This window comes from Oryza brachyantha, chromosome 7 (assembly GCF_000231095.2).
Source record: "Oryza brachyantha chromosome 7, ObraRS2, whole genome shotgun sequence".
Taxonomy (NCBI): domain Eukaryota; kingdom Viridiplantae; phylum Streptophyta; class Magnoliopsida; order Poales; family Poaceae; genus Oryza; species Oryza brachyantha.
The window spans coordinates 12,253,489-12,267,382 of record NC_023169.2 but is presented as its reverse complement, the minus strand read 5'-3'; the positions used below and the strand labels follow the sequence as shown (position 1 = coordinate 12,267,382).

General features: G+C 43.6%; 2 protein-coding genes across 3 annotated transcripts; one reads left to right on the top strand and one right to left on the bottom strand.

Annotated features, from left to right (window-relative positions):
* The first annotated feature begins 1,537 nt into the window (after window positions 1-1,537).
* LOC102714480 (TORTIFOLIA1-like protein 1) lies at window positions 1,538-8,482 on the top strand. Of its 2 annotated transcripts, XR_005812155.1 has the most exons (7): window positions 1,538-2,649; window positions 3,703-3,894; window positions 4,027-4,099; window positions 4,190-4,788; window positions 5,412-6,272; window positions 6,994-7,076; window positions 7,583-7,670. XR_005812155.1 is itself a non-coding variant. In XM_006658554.3 (6 exons), the coding sequence occupies exons 1-6, from the start codon at window positions 1,849-1,851 to the stop codon at window positions 7,775-7,777; spliced, it is 2,721 nt and encodes a 906-aa protein (XP_006658617.2). In that variant the 5' UTR covers window positions 1,543-1,848; the 3' UTR covers window positions 7,778-8,482. The 2 variants fall into 2 exon arrangements, 1 of the variants encoding a protein (XP_006658617.2); XM_006658554.3 differs by lacking the exon at window positions 6,994-7,076 and having other exon boundaries at window positions 1,543-2,649; window positions 7,583-8,482.
* Window positions 8,483-9,670: 1,188 nt separating this feature from the next.
* Window positions 9,671-11,714, bottom strand: LOC102714205 (cytochrome P450 716B2-like). The gene is made up of 2 exons (XM_006658553.3): window positions 10,678-11,714; window positions 9,671-10,585 (listed from the first exon to the last, which is right to left on the bottom strand). The coding sequence occupies exons 1-2, from the start codon at window positions 11,636-11,638 to the stop codon at window positions 10,056-10,058; spliced, it is 1,491 nt and encodes a 496-aa protein (XP_006658616.3). The 5' UTR covers window positions 11,639-11,714; the 3' UTR covers window positions 9,671-10,055.
* Between the last annotated feature and the right edge of the window lie 2,180 nt (window positions 11,715-13,894).

Genomic DNA, 13,894 nt, shown 5'->3' with positions numbered 1-13,894 from the left:
TTGTTTTTGCGATTATCAGGTTTAAGATTATCTCTGGATGTATAATGAAATATATGTGCTACAAGGATTGTTGCCTTTTCAAATGAGGTTCACAATCTTAAATGTTTTTTTTTTCTGACTGTACGCAGTTTTTAGTGAGATTATAACACAAACACGGTACATTACGTGTTGCTCTCGGATGTCTACCATTTTACTAGTAGCTGCGAACAAAATGAGAGCCGGGTCAATTGGTCAACTAGACTTGACGGGATTATTTTTTGGCTTTTACTTATAAAATTTATTTATTTATTCTACCGACGAGGGTGTTTATACGATGTAATTAACACAGATATTATTTTGGATGTATTGTTGATGTCCATTGACTTTCAAATATTTGTTTGCCTTCCTATTTTATTTATTTTTAAATATGTAAAATTACAAGTTATATTTGAAGTTTCTTTAATAATAAAATAATTCACCATAAAATGAATAATAACAATGTTGTAAAATTTTTGAATGATAAAAACAACCTAAAAAAAGAGAATAAAAAATTGCTATATTGACACACCAAAATACAGCTTCTACGTTTTGACACTCTAAATATTGGTTTTGATTAAATGACACTCTAAACATTGTGTTGCTTTATTCATCGATATTCTAACAATTTTAATCAATTTCTTATTTTTCTTTCTTATGTTTTAGTCACCTAAAATGACTATCTTGCCTCTATATTGCATATGCCAATATATGGGCATGTCTTATTAATTGGACTATTTTTTTTCATTAACATTACATGATATGGTTTTGTAAGGACTTAATCAAAGACATTACTACATCCGTTTTATATTATAAGACTTTCTAGTCTTGTCTAAATTCATTAATCGATGAATGTATATGATTTATATATATGTCTAGATTTATTAACATCTATATGAATTTAGGCAAGACTAAAAACTCTTACATTGTGAAATAGATAGGGTACTGCCTAACAACAACTGAAAAAATCGTGAATAACATTTTTTGAGAAAGGAAAGATTTTGTGTTTCTACCACCACAAACACAACCTTCTTTAGAAAAAAAGAATGAAGGAACATTGGCTACGGAAAAATAGCGTCAAGTCAGCAATATTGGAGAAAAATAAGTAAGGGTATAGTTGTCAATTCATATGGTAAAATACTTAAAAGAAAAAGAAATGTATTAATAGAGGGCAAATGATAGTGAATCAAGCAATATAATATTTAGAGTGTCATTTAATCAAAACTAATCTTTAGAGTGTTAAAATGTAGAAGCCACATATCAAGCTTGATTTCTAGGAGGCCACGTCATCATTAAATCACAGTCATTCGATCAAAGAGCACTATATTTTTACCACGTGTCTTGCACAAATATTACGTTACTCTTTTATAATTGCAGGAACGCACGGGCATCACCTAGTAAACATATATAGGGCACCAAATCAGCTTTCCCAGGTCGCTTTACTACTAAAACTGAACCCAGCTAATCCCTGACAAGGTGGCCCCACACTCTACCACCTTAGTGGGCCCTCACTCCCTCCCCCTCCTCATCGTCTCGAAAGAATCTTGAACCCTTTCGCCCACTCCCTCTTCGCCTCCGCTCTCCTTCCCAACCCAACCCAAGGCGAGATCTCGCCGCCGCCGCCATTCCCCAAATCCGCCGGGGAAGTGCAAAACCCCCAGCCCGAGCCCACCGCCCGATCCCGCGGAATCTGCACCGAATTCGCTCGGTGGATGCGTCGGGGCTCGAGGCGGAGTGCCCCCCGCGCCCGAGAATTTTCAAATCTGAGCTCGCCGCTGCGGTTGGCGGACGCCGGCATTCCCCGGGTTTGACGCCCCGGATCCGGCCGGGGGGATGGCGACGGCGGTGTCGAAGTCGGCGGCTAAGCCGCATCCCAGGTCGCCCACCACCGCGCAGCCGCCGAACAACGGTTCAGCTGGCGCGGGGGTGGGGGTTGGGGTTGGGGCGGGGGGAGGTGGTGGGCCGGTGGCTGCGGGTGGCGTCGGGGCGACGCCGTCGAAGAACGCGGCGATGGCGGAGCTCAAGTCGCGGGTGCTCGGGGCGCTCGCGAAGCTCTCCGACCGGGACACGCACCACATCGCCGTCGAGGACCTCGACCGCATCATCCGCTCGCTGCCGTCGCCCGACGCCGTGCCCATGCTGGTGCACGCGCTGACGTCGGACTCCCCGGGGCTCGCGTCCCCCGCGCGGCGGGAGTCGATGCGCCTCCTCGCCACGCTCTGCGCGGCGCACCCCGACGCCGCCGCGCCGCACCTGCAGAAGGTGATGGCTCACCTCTCCCGGAGGCTCAAGGACACGAACTCAGACACGTCCGTGCGGGACGCATGCCGCGACACTGTCGGGCAGCTCTCGGCGGTGTACCTCCGACCCCTGGCTGCTTCATCTGCCGCGGAAGCTGGCAATGCGACCGTCACACTGTTCGTGAAGCCACTGTTCGAGGTGATGGGTGAGCAGAGCAAGGCAGTGCAAGGCGGGGCGGCGGCCTGCCTGGCAAAGACGGTAGAGGGTGCGGGGCCTGGACCTGGGGTGGTAGGGATGTTTGGCAAGATTGGTCCGAGGGTTTGCAAATTGCTTGGTGGACAGGGAGTACAGGCTAAAGGTGCACTTCTCACCATCATCGGGAGCTTGTCTCAGGTGGGTCTTCGCCATATTTTTCTTTGTGCATGCTATATGTTGGATGAATTGACATGACAGATGCCAGATTGCCAGCTGGTAGAAATATGTGGTAGATTTTATTAACTTTATTTGTGATGGGTATTTAGTTTTCTGTCTGATTATGTGAATTTTATCAGACTGGCCAGTGTGCAGGAAATGGTTTGCAGTAAGTGTTGTTTGGTGGTGCTGCTACTGTGGTCATATGTAGTTTCATCATGTAATCCATTTCTGGTGTCGCCTATATATCTTGCTAACAATCATATGTTTTTTACGACATGCCATTTCGTTTTGCGCCTCTGGAGTTATGGATGGCGGGGTGTTTAACAATTGCACCACTGGATACATAAACTGTATTTACTTTTTTGTGGTGTTTGGCCCCGTGAACAATGGACTACCATAGGGTTATGATTTTCAACTTTTAAATTATCTAATAATTAACCTTTTGCTTTCTTCTCGTGGCTTTTTATTCTTTTTAATTTCTGCAAGTATTATACGATATCCTCTTTTACCTGGTGTAGAGATATGATGTGCTAGTGTTGGAATTTCAACTGGAATTTTATTCTAACATAATTCGATATATCGATTCATGTATTAGCTGAGAGGTAGAATACATTTTAGCTATTTGTGCCACGGAGTTTACTGCATTTGCATGTCTCTTACTTACTATAAATTTGGAAATGTAGTTTTAATAATTTAGATGTATAAGTCTACTCCTTTTGATTACTGGGTGGATGGACCATGTAGTTATGTGGACTAGTGAGGGTTTGTTTGTTGTTTGGTGCAATGATTGATGCATTCCAATAAATAAATGAATCAAAATTCCAACTCATGTTTAGTTATGTTTTCTTGTTATATTAACAGGACTGTCACAGAACTAGTTATAGTTAAAAGCATGAGCTTTGAATGGCATTGCCATGAATACTGCAAGAAGTATTATTTTGCTACACATATCTGATAAATACTATCAGTGACGTAACTATTGTCACATTCACTAGTCCTTGTCTGAGTATCTGTTGATATCTTTCTTTTCAGGTTGGAGCAATCAGTCCTCAGAATATGCCTCAGACATTGCAAAGCATTCGTGACTGTCTCGAAAACAGTGATTGGGCTACTAGAAAAGCTGCAGCGGATACATTGTGTGTCCTGGCCACATATTCAGGCCGCTTGATAGGTGATGGAACAGCTCCAACCATAGCAGCCCTCGAAGCTTGCCGTTTTGATAAGGTAACTGGAACTTCAATTCGATCAACCCAAACTGAAGTATCTGTTGCTCTTAGATGCATTCTTTTCACATTATGGGAACTCATGATCTCATGCATCATGTTGTGTTAAGATGTTCCTGTCATTTTTTTCCAGGTAAAACCCGTCAGAGATAGCATGGCAGATGCAGTGCAGCTATGGAAAAAATTGGCAGGAGATGATTCAAATGGTATCATTTTGTTTTTTAGTTTAAAATTCCGTGATGTTATTTATGTGTTTACTATTTTATGCTTATTGCAACACAATTTCCATGCAACAGATGGTAAATCAGCTGATGGTGAAGGTAAACTGGACTCCAAAAGATCAATGCAAAGCTTGGATTCACCTAATAACAATGACAAAATGAAGGGCAGTAGCATAGCTGAAAAAGCAGCAGTTCTCTTAAAGAAAAGGCCTACATTGACTGACAGAGAATTGAACCCTGAATTTTTTCAAAAGCTCGAGACAAGAATCACAGATGAATTAGCTGTTGAGGTAGTTGTACCCCGCAAGACTTTGCAATCTCATTTACAAAGTGAAGAGGAACCAGAAGATGCAGATGGGGATCCTGTTGGTCCAGCTAACAGCAATGGATCAGCAGATGATGAAGCAAATTTGACTCAACTGCGTACTAGCTCAAATTTTCAAAATATTCGAGATAGATGGGCTGGCCAGAGAGGAAACAGAAACAAAGATGCAAAGGTTAGGACATCTGATGTTGACGATAGGAATGAATCTGGTGCAAAAGATTCTGCTTCAGCAGCAATGAATGTTCCTGGAGAAGGGCCTTCCTTAAATAATAAAACAAACTGGTTGGCGATACAGAGACAGTTGTCTCACTTGGAGAGACAGCAGACTAGTCTAATGAATATGCTGCAGGTCAGTGCCTTGTTTATTCCGGTGAAAAGAAATCTCTGGAATTTAGTTTTTGTTTTCTTGTTAAGCCACAATTAATGAAAAGAAATGTCCAGAATATCACACATTCTGGTGTCCTAATGGATAATATTGATTTTTTTTCTGAATACATAGCTATGTTAATGAAAATTTTCACTTCTTGGTATGCTTTGTTATATTATATTGTCATGGGTTATGCCTGTCTTAGAAACGAGCTGCTCGGCATCTTTTGGTGTCAGAAATTTCATGTTGTCATATAGAAAAAACAAGAGCTGCAATATTACACAATAAACCACATAAAGTGACCTTACATTATTTAGAAATAAACATGTTGGCTTTAGAAGGGATGTTAGTAGCTTTGATGTCTATGCGAACAAAAAAGAACCTTAATGGCACTTTATCACCTTCTTTCATGGTCTGGGTTTGGATAATGAAAACTCCTGCTTTGTTTTGTTGTACATGAACCTTTTTCCCAGTAATTCACAAATGTGAACACACTGTTATGCACTGATGTATGCTATCTCTGACAACATGGTTTTAGTTTATTGGGCGTCTGTGGACTAACTACCTAATATCACTTGTGTGTTTGTATGTGCTACTAATTTCAGGATTTCATGGGAGGATCTCATGACAGCATGGTTACTTTAGAGAACAGAGTACGTGGTCTTGAGAGAGTTGTTGAGGAAATGGCCAGAGATATATCTCTGTCATCAGGCCGGAGAGGTGGTGGTTCCATGCTGGGCTTTGATTCATCTCCTGGTAGATCATCTATGAAATACAATGGTTTTCACGAATATTCTAATTCAAAATTTGGGAGGGATCGTGATGGCCGGATGGGATTTGCAGAAAGGTACTTTTCTGGAGATGGTATGGCTTCTGGTGTAAGAAGCTCTGAACCATGGGACTCATATGCTTATTCTGGATCAAGAAGTAGTATGAATGCCAGGAGAGGATTGGATTCTGTTTCATCTGACAACAGGGTGCCTAGAAATGAACGTGGAAATGATCAAGCAGGACCTAGGCGAGGTTGGGAGAAAGGACAGGGGCCATTTAGGTTTGGGGAGGGTCCTTCTGCTCGAAGTGCATGGCGAGCCTCAAAAGATGAAGCAACATTGGAAGCTATTAGGGTTGCTGGCGAAGATAATGGAGCTTCAAGGGCTGCTGCAAGAGTTGCTATCCCTGAATTGGATGGAGAAACTTTGAATGATGACAATCAAGGGGATGAAAGAGGACCAATTTGGGAGTCTTGGACTCGTGCAATGGATGCGGTACATGTTGGTGATATGGATTCAGCTTATGCTGAGGTTCTTTCAACTGGAGATGCTGAATTACTGGTAAAATTAATGGAACAAACTGGACCAGTTGTTGATCAACTTTCAAATGAGGTTGCGAATGAAGTCTTACATGCTGTTGGACAATTTCTTGTGGAAGAAAGCTTCTATGATATAGCTTTGAGTTGGCTTCAGCAGGTAAATTAGTATATTCCATTGTAGGAATAAAAAGAGACAAGTGTTTACTCAGACAACGATATCATAGAAAATGTTAACCTGTGGTCAGACTAAAACTGGTTGCTGATCTAATAAGAATGACAGTATGTGTTGATAGACTATATTTCTCTAAATTGCTTAGGGATGGATCTAAACATATTTTTGACAGTCACATGCTATGTTAGCATTACTGCCTCTAGTTCCCCTTCCTGCTTTCCTGGTGCAAAGCCAATCATTTATGATACAATGATTAACATTGCAACTTGCAAATAAGTTTATTTGTAGCATGTGATGGTGATCTGAAGTTGTGTGAGGCTGAAAACATCTGGTACTGATACTGGGTGTTTCCTCAATTCTCAATTACTGCTTAGTACACTCGCCAATTTTCAAACAGTGTTCACATTTATAGCTCTACACATTCCTTGCATTGTCATTTGGCTTCGCTCTTGATTTGGATTTCAATTTGGTATTGTCCCTTTAAACTGAACAAACAAAAAAGAGCTTTGAAAGGTTTGGGGTGGTTAAGAAATCAAGGAAGGGCAACAGGAGTAGAAAATCAAGGAAGGGCACCCACAAAGATTAACTTGCCAGTAACTATATGCTAAAGTAACCGAAGCATTCTTAAGACATCTTGGTAAAAAGTCCATTTGGATGGAGACTAGAATTTTGACTGATTGATGCTTGGTCCTTTGCCCTCAAACAGAATCCTGGCTTTTCATTTGGTCTAGAATGAAGGCCTCCCACTTTTACTGGATTGCTACAAGGTTGAAGGAAAAATGATGTGAAGTATGTGAAGGATATTTGTTGCTTTCTCCAATGATCAAATGGCTTTCTGTTTGTTGGATAGTTGTTTGTTCTTTGTTTGCTCAACAATACCGATAATTATAAGGTTCTGTCTGGACAACAGGTATGCACTGGCATGCTTGTGAAAATTAATAGTTGCATCAATATTGGAACCAATGCAATACTGTAACAGTCCAACTTATGTAATGTCCAGACATACAAACTAAAGTTGTGAGATGATATTTATAAGCTATAGACTTCTGAATTTAGGTTGGCCAAACAACGATTTGAAAGAAAGTTTAGTTGTCATTGTTTGGGGGATAGGAAATGGGCAGGGCTTCTTTTATTGAACAGAATATGATATACTCGCCATGCTCCAGTTGTTTCTCTAGAGATGTTAAAACCTTTGTTTGGTCCAGACATTCGTTTTTTTTGGGGGGGATAGGAAACGGTATTACTTTGAACTACTACACATATCCAAGTGCTGAATATCATGATTGTTGGTGCAGTTGACTGATCTGGTAATGGAAAATGGGTCTGGTTATCTTGGAATCCCACTGGATGCGAAGAACGACCTCTTGCTGGGACTACACGAAGCTACCGCCATCGAGCTGCCTGAAGATTGGGAGGGGGCGACGCCTGTTCAGATAATGAAGCAGCTAGCTTCATCATGGCGGATTGATCTGCAGCAGCTTATCAGTTAGTGCCATGGGTTGCTTACATGAGTTAATTTCATTTGTTCATTGCCACCTATTTTTTCTCTTTATATATCTTGCTATTAGGGGTATAAGTATTAGGTTTGACAGAACCTCGGAGTGGAGCTGTGTTGACATGGATTGGTGTTGTATGTGGGGGGGGGGGGGGTGATATGATGTTGATATTGTTTATTACCTGTGTCGGCTTTCCTATTTATAATGTTATTAATTTCATTTTGCAATTTCTTTCACCGACTCAATTCGCAGTTCTATTATGTATCTTGATTTCTTGTATTCTTTAGAGACTGGGTGGGTTGATTGATAAACGTAGAGGATCGAGAAGGACGCATCGCTTTGCTTTTCGTCTTGCTGCCCTCTATTGGAGCGGGCCTCTCCAACTTAATGCAGATTGACAATAATTTGTTCGAGAAGATGAGAGTTTCTCCCAGATGACGGTATCTACTCTTTAGACCAATTTGAAGATGCAAATCTGAAGCCCATGATGAATCTTGCTTGAACATTATAAGAGCACTAAACTTCATTCTGTAGTGAGATATTTCTCCAGGGTTCTCAGGCAATTTCTTGTTACATTGTCTGATTGTGAATTTGTGATGTGAACTCGGTACCTAATGCAGCAACAGAACTTCATCCGTGTCCACAACCTCATCGTCCCCTTGTACTACTAGCTGACTGATGTGACTCGGTACCTAACGCAGCAACAGAAGTTTATCATTGTTGTCCACGATCTCATTGTTTCTCATTTGCTTACGATTATAAATCAAAACTTGAATTTTTAATCTTAAATTTAAAATTTATTTTGAAGTTTTTTTATAGTTTATTTTTAACCAATACTTTTAAATAGCTAAGAACATGTATATAAAAGTTTTATTCATGATTTATTATTTTATTTGTAAATATGTTTGTAAATATGTTGTTTGACTTTTTTCTTGAAAAAAACAAAAAGTTGACAACATCTCTGTCAAATCCATTTAATCGATCTTTATACATTCATTTCAGCGGTAAGTATTTTGTATGCTTTTGTATAGAAGAAAAAGGTCGGTCCATACCATATTTATCTTCATGTGTGATTTGATTGTTGTTGCTCCTTTTTTCTTTAATTTTTAGAACGAACGGTACAAGAACGTGCCAATTTCATCGAATAAAGTGGGTGGTTGGCACATCTGTAAAAAATAATAATTTATGAATAAAATTTTTATATACATGTTCGTAGTGATCTAAAAGCCAAGACTAAAAATAAACTAGGATAAAAAAAACTTTAAAATCACCTCTAAATTTAAAGTTAGAATTTTAGATTTTGGTTTATTTACATAAACAAACATGAAAAAAAAGGATGAAAGCCTACGTACCAGTGGAAGCTATTATGTTAATACACATCAAGGACTCATGACCAGTTATGTTATGAGATGTTACTTGCTAGCATTTTATGATCTGCAGTGTGCACTTCTGGAGAGAGAAAATAGAAGAGATAAAATATACTTGTTTATTTGCTACGATGAGTTGTAAGCTTAAGGTGCACTCCATGTTCAATGCATAATAATATTCTCTTGGGTTACAAGGTTGGTCCAACGCTAAAAAACACGCCCTCCGTTTCAAAGATGTAAATATTTTTGGATTTGAATCATACATCAGAATATAAATATTAAAGATATTACTAATCAATCAATTCCTAATTAAAACTCTTCTTATTTTATTCCCCATCTAACCTCCTACACCATTCCTTACTTATTAGGGAACATCTTTTGTTTTAAACAATTATCTCTATAAATAATCTAGAAATACTTAAAATTGTTCTCATTTTATCCTCCATCTAACCGTATTAAGGTAGTAGTAGTTGCTGTAATGCACTGAATATGACAACAGATACTATGTTAGGTTCTCTGCAGCTGGAAAAAAAAATGTACATAGAAGCAACAGCAGTGAACGGAAGAGGAAAACGTAGAGATAATTTTTGTTATTTTTTTTCTTACAGCCATATCTTATGTATATGAATAGCTCATCTTAAAAACTGCTATAAAAATTATGATGTACAACCTTTAGTATTTGTTATGTGGCCAGAAGCCCAGAACTAACCAACCTCGTTTAATCGAGATTGGAGGGAGTATAATGGTAACTTTATGACTCTTCGTTCTAAAAATATAAAATTCTAAAAATAAGTATTCTTTTAGAATTTGAATCTTATTTTAAAATATAAATATTTAAATACTATTTATCGTACTTGTCACATCGCACCGATCACTTTTCGTTTAAAATTATTTCTATTTTATCCTTAGCTATCACCCCTGACGGGAAGGAGAGGAGCGACGTGATCGAGCTCGACGGGGAGGCCGTTCGCCGGCGACGGCAGCGGGTCCCTGACGAAGGTGTCGTCCTTCTCCCCGCGGCAGAGCCTCCACCTGAAGTGCCTCACCAGGTAGTGCATGGTCACGAGCGTCTCCACCCTCGCGAGCTCCATCCCCGGGCAGATCCTCGGCCCGCCGCCGAACGCCACGAACGAGTAGGGCGGCGGCGGCGGCGCCGCCGCCTGACTGTCGAACCGCGACGGCTCGAACTTGATCGGCTCGTGGTAGATGGCCGGGTCCATGTGCGTGACGCACGGCGCCCAGAACACCTGCCACCCTCGGGGGATGCGGTAGCCGTCGAGGTCGACGTCGTCGAGGGCTCGCCTGAAGCTGCCGAAGACGGGAGGCACCATGCGAAGCGTCTCCTGCGCGACGCGCCACGTCAGCTTCATCCTCGCGACGTCCTCCCATGTCAGGGCCTCGCCGCCGTCCTTGCTCCTCCCGATCTCGTCGTGCTCTGCGTGCGTGCGTGCGTGCGTGCATCGTTGTCAGGGGAGTGAGTTCGTTCTTGGCGGAAGGAAGTGGTGGTGATGTGGTGTATGTACTTGCCTTGGGCCATGGCGGCGAGGGTGGTCGGGTCGTTGGCGAGGTGGCGGATCATGAAGGTCATGAGGGTGGCGGAGGTGTCGTGGCCAGCGGTGAGGGAGACGATGGAGTTGTCGATGATCTCCTCCTCGGTCAGCAGCGGCCGGCCGCCGTCGCCGTCGCCGTGGCGCAGGCTGACGAGGTAGCTGATGAGATCGTCCGATGGGAACGACCTGCCGTGCTCCAGGCTGGCCTTCTTCTCCCTCACGGTCGCCGCGAGCAGCCGGCGAGCCCTGGCGCTCGCCCTGAGGCTCCTGCGGAACGCGGTGAACGGCAGGTCCAGCGGCACCGACCATATGCCCTCCAGCATGTCGGCGAACGCGGCGGCGAGCTGCTCCCGGATGCCGCCGCGGTCGAGCCCGAAGAGGATCGTGGCGACGATGTCGAACGTCAGCGTCTTCATCAGCGGCAGCACCGTGACGGCGCGTTCGCCAGCCCACCTGTCGGCGAGGTGGCGCCTGACCTCGCCATCGATCTTGCCCACGCACCGCCGCAGCATGTCCGGCCTGAGGAACTGCATCAGAGCGCCGCGCACGCGGCGGTGGTCGTCGCCGACGAGCTCCAGCACGTTCCTCCTCCCGATGATCGTCGCCAGGCTCCGGGGCTGCTTGGGCGCCAGCGCCTCGCTGAGGAACACCACCTTGTTCGCCGCCGGGCCTGCCACGAACACCGTCGGCGCGCCGAACAGCGACAGCTTCGACACGGGGCCGTACCTGTCGATCCTGTCCTGCAGCCACCGCTCGGCGGTGTTCCGCCGCATGGCGCGCAGGAGGCCCAGGCTCTGCCCGACCAGCGGCAGGCCGAGGGAGCCCGGCGGCAGGCCGCGCCGCGGCGACGGCGACGCGCTCCTCGTTCTCCCCGCCAGATAGACGGCCAGCGGCGTCAGGACGGCGACGAGGAGCGCGAGGATGACGGCGACAGCCATTGCGGCGATGATGGCAAAGCTGGGTCGACGATGAGTGTGAGGTTTTGATGTGTTGGGTGAAACGGACAAAAAACGCATCTGCAGTACAGCGTTTGTAACAGGTCATAGGAATCTGATTTAAATGCTTTCACGTACTCACTCCTAAAAGAGAACAATTCTCTTATCAGAGGTGGTGATTGTTTGCGTATTTTTATGGAAAAATCTAACGTTATATTTGTAAATAAAAATAATTTATTAATAAAACTGTTGTATTTGTATTTTTAGTAATCTAAAAATCAATGCTGGAAAATAAACTTCGATAAAAAATCAAAATTAATTCTAAATTTAAGATTGAAAATTCAAAATTTGGCTTATAAATAAGCAAAAACTTTGGCTTTTGAATGTTCAGTATGCACGGGCACTAGTGTCCAGTCAATATATGATTCATAATCTATTGAAATGTTTTGAAAAGTTCAAATTATACGTGTTTGCATGCCTTCAATCGGATTTTCAGAGTTGCGCTTGCTCTAATGGTATGTTTAAAGGTATAGTCTACTATAGACTTTTATTTGATCCACGTCAATAAGAAGAATTTGTTTTAGGATGATAAATGTAAAGATAGTGTTAGGTATGGTTTCTTCATTAAAACAAAATATTTTTTTTATTATACTACTTTTCTTTTTATCCATTCTCATGCAACGAAGTTTCCTTTAATAAATGCTAACAATCGACTCTAAACCATTGTCATACATAACAACGACTTTTCTCACGCCTTTTCTCTTTTCTACACGTCACTAAATTTACTTGCGTGAGATTATTAGAGTCTAGTGACTTGATGTCTCTTTCTCAATCAATCAATTGTACTGACACGCCTCCTTCAGAGTTGCGCTTGCTGTGTGATGTCTCCTTCAGTACTCTTGTCGGATGAAACCGAAAAGCATGGAAGGCTACAGTAAAGACAGCCCTGGGAAGGCTATGTCGCATCAAGATCAACACCAAGTCGATTTTACAATGTATCATTTTTCTTTCTTCTCCCAATCAAAGACCAGATTTTCACCTGGCCACCGCCTCGTCGATTTTTTGTGCATTCTGCTCTAACATTGGCATCGACTATGCCTTCATGTTCATCGTCCCACTCACGCAACATCAGCTTGATCACCCAATCAACCGTTCAACAATGTCGACTTTCTATGCCAATTGTCTATTTGTCTTTGAGTATGCGTCTAAGCCATCAAGCTCCAGGGCACCACTGGGTCATCTCCTCGGACCATGTCATGCCCCAAAATTCTTTTTCTCCCAAGCCCAATTCACCAAAATAAATTGTTGAAGTAAATTGTTTAATTTAATCCAGAGCTAGTCTTAAATAAAATTCTATAATTAAACATAAAAGTGACCTGACAGGATTATTTAAAACTTTTCCTAGGACCAACTCACTAAAAAGTGAAAACTAAAGAACATCAGAAAGTAACTTTAATAATTTTAAAATCCCCTTCCCTTTCTTTTTCTCCTTCAATTTTCTTCCCTTGGCCAGTGAGCCGAATTTGGCCACTCTCCCCCTCTGGCCCGCCTCTCTCTGCCCTTTCTTTCCTTGGGCTAGCCCAACTGGCTCCTCTCTCCCATCCCTCTCCCTCTCTCCGTGGGCCGGCCAAAGGCTGAGGCCCACACCACCGATCAAGTCCACCTTCCCTCCCCTTCTCCCCCGAGCCAGCGACAGGAGGCCCCACATGTCGAGGTCATACCCAACCTCCCGCCGCCGGCTCGGCCAATCTGTAACCGTCGACGCTACGTCACTCGGGCGCCAACTGCCCACGTCCGCTGCCCATGCGCCCCACCTCCCCACTGCCCGCTTTTGCCGCCCTGCACTCCCCACTTGCCAAGTCCCAATGGCTATTAACCGGAGTAGAACCAGTCATCCCCTACCTCCCCATGTCACCGGCACCACTACCCCTCTACCCCCCCATGTCCGGCCGCCTCATGCCCATAAAAACCTTCGCACCGGTCTCCGGCCCCTATCTTTTCCTCGACTCCCCCACATCTCCCTGTGCCCACACCCCGTTGCTACCATTCGCCATCGCTCACCGCCGCGCGCCGTTGCCGCCTGGAGCCAACGCCCTCACCACATTTGTGCCGCCGTGCTGCCTCACATCCACACCTTGGCATCTACCCTACCGTTGGACCCGCCACTACCAGTGCTCGCGCTTGAGCACCACCGTGCCCTTTTCCTCTCTCATTTCCTGACCACCCTTTCTCTCTCTTCCTGCGACGTGCTGCCATGCC

Excerpts from the sequence above, each read along its gene's own strand:
- LOC102714480 (XM_006658554.3), top strand. The coding sequence starts at position 1,849 with ATGGCGACGGCGGTGTCGAAGTCGGCGGCTAAGCCGCATCCCAGGTCG. Across the intron at positions 3,895-4,026 it reads AAGCTTGCCGTTTTGATAAG|GTAAAACCCGTCAGAGATAG; the intron begins GTAACTGGAACT and ends ATTTTTTTCCAG. Across the intron at positions 4,100-4,189 it reads GGCAGGAGATGATTCAAATG|ATGGTAAATCAGCTGATGGT; the intron begins GTATCATTTTGT and ends TCCATGCAACAG.
- LOC102714205 (XM_006658553.3), bottom strand. The coding sequence starts at position 11,638 with ATGGCTGTCGCCGTCATCCTCGCGCTCCTCGTCGCCGTCCTGACGCCG. Across the intron at positions 10,586-10,677 it reads CCTCGCCGCCATGGCCCAAG|AGCACGACGAGATCGGGAGG; the intron begins GCAAGTACATAC and ends GCACGCACGCAG.